Source organism: Centruroides vittatus, unplaced genomic scaffold (genome assembly GCF_030686945.1).
Source record: "Centruroides vittatus isolate TY-2023 unplaced genomic scaffold, ASM3068694v2 contig_283, whole genome shotgun sequence".
Lineage (NCBI taxonomy): Eukaryota > Metazoa > Arthropoda > Arachnida > Scorpiones > Buthidae > Centruroides > Centruroides vittatus.
The window spans coordinates 158,392-168,981 of NW_027121801.1; the positions used below are offsets into that span (position 1 = coordinate 158,392).

At 37.1% G+C, this 10,590-nt stretch overlaps 2 protein-coding genes and 1 long non-coding RNA gene across 3 annotated transcripts; 2 read left to right on the top strand and 1 right to left on the bottom strand.

Moving 5' to 3' along the window:
• The first annotated feature begins 2,022 nt into the window (after positions 1–2,022).
• On the top strand, positions 2,023–2,450 carry LOC136972207 (uncharacterized). The gene is made up of 2 exons (XR_010880297.1): positions 2,023–2,153; positions 2,231–2,450. It is a non-coding gene; the product is annotated as an uncharacterized lncRNA (long non-coding RNA).
• Positions 2,451–6,356: 3,906 nt separating this feature from the next.
• Positions 6,357–6,974, bottom strand: LOC136972203 (uncharacterized). The gene has a single exon (XM_067266759.1). The coding sequence runs from the start codon at positions 6,972–6,974 to the stop codon at positions 6,357–6,359; it is 618 nt and encodes a 205-aa protein (XP_067122860.1).
• Positions 6,975–10,054: 3,080 nt separating this feature from the next.
• On the top strand, positions 10,055–10,552 carry LOC136972204 (uncharacterized; the record flags this gene model as incomplete). The annotated part of the gene is made up of 1 exon (XM_067266760.1): positions 10,055–10,552. A coding segment is annotated over exon 1 (498 nt), but the record flags the coding sequence as incomplete, so codon positions are not given.
• Between the last annotated feature and the right edge of the window lie 38 nt (positions 10,553–10,590).

Genomic DNA, 10,590 nt, shown 5'->3' on the forward strand with positions numbered 1-10,590 from the left:
TGTAGATCTGTCTATTGCCATCTTTTCATTCCCACCTTCCCATTTTCAAAATTCAGCAATTGTTTTGCGAAACTTTTGGTGGATACATCATTTTGTAGATCAACACGCATATTGGTTTGTCAAAGTCAATTTCTTTACATGTTGCCATAGAACTGATGATTTGAGATATGTAGTTAGTTTATCAGCAGGAGTTGAACATGGTATAACTGGCAGAGTTTGTCAAAAATCACCAGACAATAAAATGAGTGTTCCACCAAAGGGCTGTTTATTTCTTTTCAAATCTTTTAGTGTATGATCAAGCACTGCTAATGCTTTTTTGTGGGCCATTGTACATTAGTCTCATATGATAAGTTTACATGTTTGGAGAACATTGCCTTTTCTGGAATTTTTTGAGATATTGCATGTTGGCATCTCACTGGTTTGCAAATTCAATGGCAATTTCAGATTTTTTTCAAAGAGCTTTTTGATTAAATGGGAAACACGTCAATATTATGGCAAATAACATGCATATTTCCTGTGGTTGAGCAGTATTCGATGCATCAGCGAGAGTTGTGTTGCAATGTGCATCGTTTTCAAGAAGATTTAATTCTTGGCAAGCTTTTTGATAGGTCTCACATACTTCACTATTTACTGTTCAGTTCTTGGAAGGATTCTTGTCCACGTACATTAAATAACAGTAATCGCAAGTAAAAACATTTTTGATTGTTTGGATGAACTGTATACAGACGGCTTAACGCATTGGATGAATATAAATACAGATGTCCTTCAACTGGTTTCATTTGTTTACGATGTTGAAACTTTTTCACTGATGCATTTTATGTGTAGTATTTTGGCATTTCTGAGTAAAGTCGCATTTTTGCGAACAAATCATTTGTGCACAATGAGAAGAATGCAGTTAACATTGTTTTCGATGACGTTCATGAATTGGAAATGAGAAAATATACCAAACTGCTTCATTGCTACTAATGTAGCATCCCAATTCATATCGATTGATTTCATTGATTGGTGCAGATGCATTTTCCACTCCAAAAACTGCCATATTGCTTTCTTTGTTGACATACCTGCAAATGTATTTGATTGATTTCATTGAACTATGATACCTGACATTGATTTCTGCTTTGAACGTCTTTGAGAGTAATGGTGAATATGGCACAATGCAACGATTATCCACTTCAATGTCATTTTTGCGTACTTTTCGAGTGATGAATTTGCCACCATCTTCAGTTGATTGTCGACGATATTGTGGATATCCATCATTTCTAGTGATAGCTTTAGTGTGTAAGTCTCATGGATAGCGTTTCGTGCGTTTTCCATCCTTTGTGTATAGAGAATTGTTGTTGATCATGCTGCAAGGACCATGAATCATGTTGTTGGTAACAACTTCGAATAAGCCTGGATCAATGTCGACATCTGGTATTTCTGCTGAGATGACGTCATCAATTTTGTCGATTAACCAAATCAAAATGTGTGCATGCAGTAATCCTCTTCTCTGCCATTTAATGGAATACATTCAATAGCATGTTCTTCAAAAAGATGGTGTTTGACAATAAAATCTATCATAGATTACAATATTTCTTTGAACACGTGCAATGATGTTGTGAGAACTGAGGGTGAAAGAACAGCGAGCTTTTTTCTCCCTTTTACTGGCACGGATTTGCAAGGTCCATCACTGTCAGGGGATGGCGATTAATCGAGTGGGAGGGCTTGTGAGGTCGGGATAAGGCGTCGGTTGTACTCAAGGAAGACGGGCATCAGTATAAAATAACCTATTTATTAAACTTACATAATCTTACACTTCTAAAACACAAATACAACTAAAATGGTAAAAGCGACGAGAATGTAGCGTAAATGACGTCATGAGCATCAACCACTGCATGTTGCTGCATGACATTTTACAAACGTTTGTTGCTGAAGCAAAATGGATGCTGTCCCTTGTTCGTTAATTTCAGTTTTAGAAAGTAATGTATTATTTAAAGAATTACAACAGAATAAATAAAGGATGTATGAAAGTTCCGAAATGATCGGCATCGCTGTTTCAAATGAAGGTAAAAAATCTAAGCGACAGAAGATACGAAATTACGTTGAAGAGGTTGTACCTGCTATTCTATGGATGCTTCAAATCTCATTTTAGACTCACAAAAAGTTCAACAGAAGTAAGTTTTTAACTTAAAATAAGCTAAATTTTCTATTAATTTCTAAAATTAACTGATAATGCATTCATTTTTTATAGGAAATTATAAAATTAATAAATACAAAGAGAGAAATGAAAGTAAAAAAAGGACGACCTCTTATTTCTTCTACAAAGGAAGTACTATTAAGTATTTGGACTCTTGCTAATCAAGAATCATTTAGAGGTATTGGAGACAGATTTGGTGTCAATAAAGGTCATTCACACACAATCTTTATAGACTTCTGTCAAAAAATGTCTCGTATGATTGGCAGGTTTATCAGGTGGCCAAATGATAACCTGGAAACAACAGTTCATAAGTTTGAAGAACTCCGTACTGTTTCATTGCGTGGAGTAATTGGGTGTGTCTATGGAACACACACATATATAAAAGCTCCAAAGGAAGATAGCCATAGTTATTACGACAGGAAAAGAAGGCACTCTATCCTGTTGCAAATAATTTGTGATTCAGAAATGCGAATTATTGATGCATTTGTTGCTTGGCCTGGTAGTGTTAATGATTCTCGGGTTTGGCAGCAGGGCCTATTTATAATACGTTTTTAAATGAATCTTCAAGGTATTTAGGAGATAGGTATTATTCACTTGGAGATTCAGCGTATCTATTAGATACATTTTTAATCGTACCATATAAAGATTATGGTAATCTTACTGTGAAACAGAAAAATTTTAATAGAAAACACAGTTCCATCAGAGTTGTGGTAGAACAAACCATACGTCTGCTAAAAGGGCGATTTCGTCGACTAAAATATCTGGACATGGAAAACATTTTATCAATGTCAAAAGTTGTAATGACGTCATGTATATTGCACAATTTGTGCATTAATCAAGGTGATATTGACTGTATAGAGGATACATTTGTTGACGATTTCAATGAACCTGCAGAAGACCCAATTTCAAGAAATCGTACAGCTATGGAAGTAAAACGTAATCAATTAGCAGACCTATTGATGCAGAATTGAAATGTTTATTAAAAATACAATTTACAATTGTCTCGTAGTTAAATCAATAAATGTAGAGAATAGTTTTATACAATCTGTTGTCAGTGTTCTTAATAAGATGTTTATCACAAATTTACTCATCTATCAATTGAAGGGCTCCCTGTAGAAACATCACAACCAACAAATGTCTTTTTACCAAGAAGCTAAAAATTGTTTCATGCTTTTTCTACATTCATATTTTAAAATTTGCTTATTTACACTTGTTGACTAAGATTATTTAAATTCAAAAGTAGGGAAAACTCAATTACTTATATTGAACATATTTATCTTTATTTTGGTCTAAAAACAAGTATATTCTTATTGAATTAAATTATTGCAGAAGTATATAATGCATTTGTAGTTTTACACAGAGGCCATTAAAGACAATAAATTGGGCTAAGATTTAAAATACTCACTCAACATTACTGTCATTCTGATGATCAAAGGAAGAAAATACAAAATGAGGCATTTTCTAAGGCTTAATTAAACCTTTGGGAATCCAAGAAAAAAGTTAAAACACACACAGCCATTGAGAGCTTGCATGGAGTCTGAGAATAGAGTTCCTCTTGCCAGTTTTTGAATAAATTAAACACAATGCTTTTTTATTAATAAAAAGCAATTTTAAAGATTTCTTTTCTGTTAATAAAAATGGCATTAATTTTGTAAGGGCCCCTAACTTTTCTTCTGACCCAAGGAAAAATTGCATTTCCTATTGAGTCCTGTACAAAAAAGAAAGGAATCAACAATGAAGCTTTCTGTAATAGAAAGTTTGATACATATTATTCTTTAAAAAAAAGGAAAGTCTCAGAAGAGTAATATACAATTCAACACACAAGAACCTTATTATATCCCAGTAACAACAAATTTTAATTGAAATGTTTTTGTTTATAATCATGGTTGTCTTCAGGCTTTTGACCAGTACAATTTGAATACGGAACACGTCAAACGTTTAAAATTATTTTCAAATTCCGAAGCATTTATTTAAGTTAGAAGATAATTTTTAAGTGTAAATGTTTATGTGTACATTTTGTTACAATAGTGATAAAAATATCCTTATTAATATACAAAACTGATGGTAATTCTATCATACAAAAAAGAACAGTAATTCTTCTTTCAGCTGTGTAATTCAAATTAGAAGTAACAAACCCATTTGGAAACTACAGTAAAAACTAATTTACTGTAAGCTATGAAGGATGTGCAAACACACAGATATTTACAAATTTTTAGTTACTGTATTTTAAAAATTACTTTTTTAAAAAATATAAGTGGTACATTAATTTCTAGTTTACTGAAATATACTTTCTTTTTATGTTTTATGATTTTTAAATTAATCTCACTGACAAAACTGTGAAAGACAAAAATTTAGTAGTTTATTTATTACTATATTCAAAAAATATTTTTATTTTAATAATTATTATGTAAAAATCAAGTAAAATTACAAAAGTTGTTGACTGGATAACATTTAATATATTTCTCACATTATCTTTCAGAGATAATTAAAGTTTAACTATGGTAGACTTAAAAGTCAGATAATTAAATTGGGAGGAGATAAATCTAAATTCAAAATTCAGATAATTCTATCATACAAAAAACAAGGGTGTAAGAGAATATAAACTTAAAATATCCTAAAAATTTGTTTTTAGTCAGGATATGATGGGATTAGGGAATAGATGAGAAATTAGCAAAAGAACTAGAATTACATTTAATCCTGCCTATGGAAAGTTGAAATGATTATAATTGAGTCTGATATATAAAACCAGTTTTTAATTAAAATTTAAGACACAAGCACATTTGATTATAAACATTTATTTAAATTTACTTTTTTTCTTTGTTTTTTTGAACAATATTTAAAATACTTTTTAAAATGTTTAATTTATCCACTTCAATTTTTTCTAGTTTCTTCCAGAGTTGTTCATCCTCCGCCTTTTGTGTTTTTATGTACTCCTGAAACCATTTGGGAGGCTCATCTTTGGAAGAACATGCTTTTTTTTTTTTTTTTGGTTAGTGGTGTCTATTTGTTCTCCAGGCAATCATCTGAAGTACAAGCATCACCAATTTTCTCAGCATCATTTTCCTTAGTTGCTTAGGATAATTATGATAATAAGGTATCAGGAGGAGGGTTTATATTTGCTTTTGAAGCAAGGAAAGTATTTAATTTCTCCTGGAATTACCAAAAAGGAACTTGGTCACCTCCAGATTGTTTTATCTGATCTTTCCTCCTTCTGTATGTCAGCATTAGGTTTTTCCACTTTCTGTCTGCCTCTATTGCTGTTACGTTAAAACCTACATTTTTCAGATTTTGGCTTATTTGGCCTCATTATTTTATTTTTTTACAACTTGGACTCTGAAACTGCAAGTCCATTTCTCTGCGAAACTCTATAAGTTTTTTAAACGTACTACACCTTTCAAGTATCCAGTAGGAAGTTTTATTAGATTAAAAACGTTTTCGGTCGCATTAATCAGCCTTCGTCAGTTAACGAATAACAAAAACGAACAAAATTCGAAATTACAAAAAAACGGCGTTAGAAATTTACAAAAAACTGCGCTCGCGCATTGATGGGTTTAAGCCTCGTTTTCCGTATCAAAACGTGATGCTAGTCGACAAGAGATTTCCAGGCCGATGATAGGCCGTCCGCATCCCGGTGGTTGATGCAAAGCATAGATAAGTGAGCCTTATGTATTTCCATTTTATCCAAGTATTTGATAGCTTGCCTGGATCGAGTGGCTCTGACAATGGAGGCCTTATCTCAATGCACCGTTATATCTTGTTGCCTAGCAAAGGTCGCTAGGATCGTGCTGTCACTGCCACAGGTTATTGAGTATTTATGCTCTTTTATTCTTTGTTTGAGGTTACGTAAAGTGGCACTTATGTATACAATGTCGGTGTTAAAACGATGATCTTTTATCGGTATAGAATATACCCATGTTAACTCACTGGAGCGATCTCTCCTTTTGTCGTTTCTCAGTAAACGGTAAATCGTTGGATTGCGTTTGTAAATTACGCGCAAGTTCTTCTCTCTGGCCACATTTTTGACAACCTTATTAAGAAAAGGCATATAGCTCAACACAACTGCTTTCCGTGAATTTCCATGGTTGTGCTGCCGACTGTTCTTCTGCAATTTAGTTATTAGCCGATCAACAACATTTCTTTGGTAACCATGCTGTGCAGCCATTTTTCGTATGTAGGCCAACTATTTTAAAGTGTCTTGAATACTTGAGCAGTGGGTGTATGCTCGCCGGATCCAGGAACAAAACGTTGCCATCTTAAACTGTCCGGGGTCTATAGAGTTACTGGGGATGACGAGGGGGTGATATACTGGTATTCGGTAGACACTCGTTCTTATCTTCCCTTCTTTGCAGGCGATGGAAAGGTCCATGAAGTTAACAAGGAACTCACACTGTTGATTTAATTCTACCGTTAGATCGTATGGGTTGTGGTTGATTATGTCTATGAAATGCTGGATGTTGCAATCATCAGCCCAGAGGATGAAAATGTCATCAACGTACCTGGTGTAAATTACCATGTTGTTGTGGAATAAAGGTAAGATATCGCACTCGAGTTTGCGTAGCACCATCTCACACAGGACTGCGGACATGGGGCTCCCCATGGGGACACCCCTTCCTTGTATATAAATTTTCTCATCAAACTTGAAGAAAGAAGAGTGGCAGACCAAATCCGCTAATTCCAAGATATGCATGTGATACTTGTGGGAATTTACTACGTCGGCAAACAAAAAGTCTTTTAATGCACAGAAGCATGGTGGGAGCTTGATGGATGGGTATAGGGACTTGAAGTCCATAACGGTCATGATTTCTCTGTCTGTCAACATAACATCCTCCAGTTTTTGCACCACTTGCAAAGAGCTTTTTATGCTAAAGGGGTAAGCCTGTAGATTATTCTGTACAAACTTAATCAACTTTTTTTCCAAAAGAAACGTTGGTGCTCGACATATTTCCACGACAGGACGAATTTGCTGTCCCGGCTTGTGCGTCTTCCCAAACGCAAAAATTCGTGGTGGTGCCAGTGCACTTACAACAACATGATTCAAATGCAAAACGTGAGCCAAGGAGGAAAAGGAGAACTTTTTAACTTCCTCGATGTGGGTTCCTGTTTGTGGTAAGGGGACCTCCCAGAGATGGTTTAGTAACCCTTCTTTACCATCCCTGCGATCTGAACGCCCACCCACGTGTTTGCCATGCGTGGTGTCCCGTATGCCGGAAAGAGGGATCTTGGTAGTTAAGGGGCAACATAACGTCCCCAACACACCGCTTTGGCCCTGCTTGGCCCCTGCTTTGGATAAACGGGAGGCTAAAATCAGGCTTCGTTTGAGTCAATCGGCTGGTCGTTGAGTCATTGTTGACCTCGGCTTGGAGTCAACCGATTGATGCAGACTGGGCGGACACGTCAGGCAAGATGTGCTCTTCCTGACTGCATTGTGAGGGTATAGCTCCTGGGAAACCCTGGTGTGACGATCTATGCGAGTTTCTTATGTGACGGCATCCCCTTGTTGGGCCCCATGGAGGGTGAGGTCACTAGGAGCTGAATAGTAATTTTAAACATGGATTCAACAAAATCAAAAATTACAAGGACTGATGTATTACCAGCAAAGGAGGTCAGTTCATCTAACCAACCAACCTACCTAATAGGTTTTTCAGTAGTACTATGTACTATGTCCAAGTGTTCCCCTTTCCTAATTCAAAAGTTGTTTGAATCAACTATCGGGAATTTAAAGAAAATACAAAGTTGAAGTCAGGGGACTTACTGATAGAAGCAGCCTCCTCTCAACAGTCAGCAAAGCTTTTAAAAATGACATCTCTAGGAGACATAACAGTCACCATCACACCACACGCAAGTTTGAACTCATCACGTGGTGTGATATCGGAGATCGATCTGATGTCTGAAGATGAAGTAGATGTCCAGATTGGTCTTGCAGATCAAGCTGTCACTGCTGTTCGACGCATCTCCATTTGTCGTGATGGCAAGTTGATATCGACCAAACATCTCATTCTCACTTTCGAAAAGCCGACATTGCCATCATTCGTTACTGCGGGATATCTTCGATGCCCAGTTTGACCATATGTTCCAAACCCATTGCGCTGCTTCAAATGCCAGCGGTTTGGACATTTTCAAACATTTTGAGGAGGAAAGAGCGTATGTGCACAGTGTGGAACTGAAGGTCACCAGAGCACTGAGTGTACCAATACTCCATGCTGTGTGAATTGCAAAGATGCCCATTATGCCTACTCCCGGAAATGTTGTGCATGGCAGAGAGAGAGAAATTCAACGAGTAAAAACAGTTAGCAACATACCTTACTTAGAGGCTCGGCGCATGGTTACTTCAAGTGCACCATTGAAACACAAGACTTTTGCAGCTGTTTTGAAATTCACAAAGACATGTGGAGTTTATACGGATATTTGTTTTTCCAAAAGAATCTCTCACTTGTTGTGCGAAATGTCTACTGACCCGATCAAAAGAAACACCAGAAAAGGAGAATAGAAAACCAAAAACACCCTTATTTAAAACAGGGGTAACTACAAGAAACCTGGGTTCTAAAAAGGCTGGTAAGAATTCACTACACAAACAGAGTGAAAGCAGCTCTCTCTAAATCTAAAAAATCAGAGAATAATATGGAGGTGACACAACCAACGTTACCTTCAAAAGGAAATTCATCTGTGAAGTTAGAGGGATACCTTTACAAAAAATGCTGCCTCAACAAACACATAATGGATTACAAAATAATCCAATGGAACTTGTTTTCAGCATTTACATGGGGGGTTGGATCTAATCCACTCTCTAGTGACCACTTTCCAATATTTGTAAAATATCGAGGGAGTGCTGCTGTGAAACAGCTCGTCCACCACGCTGGAAACTTGAAACGGCAGGTTGGTTTGCATTCTCCTCTTTGGCTAACATTACTGAGGAAATGGTCAATACTGCTGATATCAATGATGCAGTAGAAGTTGTCACTTCCAGTATTATTCAGGCAGCCGAAAAAACAATGGGGAAAACGTCAACCAGATATCCAAAGCATCCGAAACCATGGTGGAATCAGAATTGCGTGGCAGCATTTAAAAAGCAAAAGAAAGCATGGGGGATTTTCAGAAGATACTTCACTGCTAGCAATTTGATTGCTTTTAAAAAAGCAAAGGCCAATGCGAGGAAAATAAGGAGGCAAAGCCAAAGGGATTCTTGCAGAAAGTATGTATCCAGCGTAACTTCTTTTATCAGCTAAAAAGCAGTCTGGGATAAAATCAATAAAATTAATGGGAAATATTCTTTTCATACACTGTCCATGCTGGAAAATAATGGCACAATAATCAGCGATATAGAGGGTATTGCTGATTTGTTGGGTGAAACGTTTTTTTTGTTATTTATCAATACAATGTACACAAGGAATTTTGCAGCTTATAAAGCTCAAAGAGAAAAACCCCTCGATGTGGGTTCCTGTCCGTGGTGAGGGGACCTCCCAGAGATGGTTTAGTATTTCTTCTTTACCATCCCTGGGATCTGAACGCCCACCCACGTGTTTGCCGTGCGTGGTGGCCCGTATGCCGGAAAGGGGGATCCTGGTAGTTGAGGGGCAACATACCGTCCCCAACACACTGCTTTGGCCCCTGCTTCGGATAAACGGGAGGCTCAAATCAGGCTCCGTTTGAGTCAATCGGCTGGTCGTTGAGTCATTGTTGACCTCGGCTTGGAGTCAACCGATCGATGCAGACCGGGCAGACACGTCAGACAAGGTGTGCTTTTCTCGACTGCATTGTGAGGGTATAGCTCCTGGGAAACCCTGGTGCGACGGTCTATGGGAGTCTCCCATGTGACGGCATCCCCTTGTTGGGCCCCATGGTGGGTGGGGTCACCAGAAGCTGAATGTTTTACTTTTAATCATGGATTCCCCAAAAATAAAAGATTCGAAAGAGCGGAAAAATTTAAAAATGTCCAGTACCCCAGCGTACTTAATAGTACACGCAACTGGTGACAAACCATTATCTAAAGCTTCTCCTTTTCTGATTCAAAAATTGTTCCAGTCGACTATTGGAGATTTGAAAAAAATTCAGAAATTAAGATCAGGTGATTTACTGGTGGAAACATCCTCCCCACAACAATCTGCAAAACTTCTAGAAACAAAGACCCTGGGAGAAATGGAAATCACTGTCACACCACACGGAAGTTTAAACTCATCACGTGGTGTGATATCTGAAATTGATCTGATGTCTGAAGACGAATCAGATATTCAGATTGGTCTTTCAGATCAAGGTGTCGTTGCTGTCCGGCGCATTTCAATTCGTCGAGATGGAAAGTTGATACCAACCAAACACCTGATTCTTACTTTCAACAAACCAACATTGCCATCCTTTATAACAGCAGGATACCTACGTTGCTCAGTCCGTCCATATATCCCAAATCCGCTGCGTTGTTTCAA

What these genes read in the sequence shown, in the direction of transcription:
- LOC136972203 (XM_067266759.1), bottom strand. Translation starts at nt 6,974, where the DNA reads ATGACCGTTATGGACTTCAAGTCCCTATACCCATCCATCAAGCTCCCA.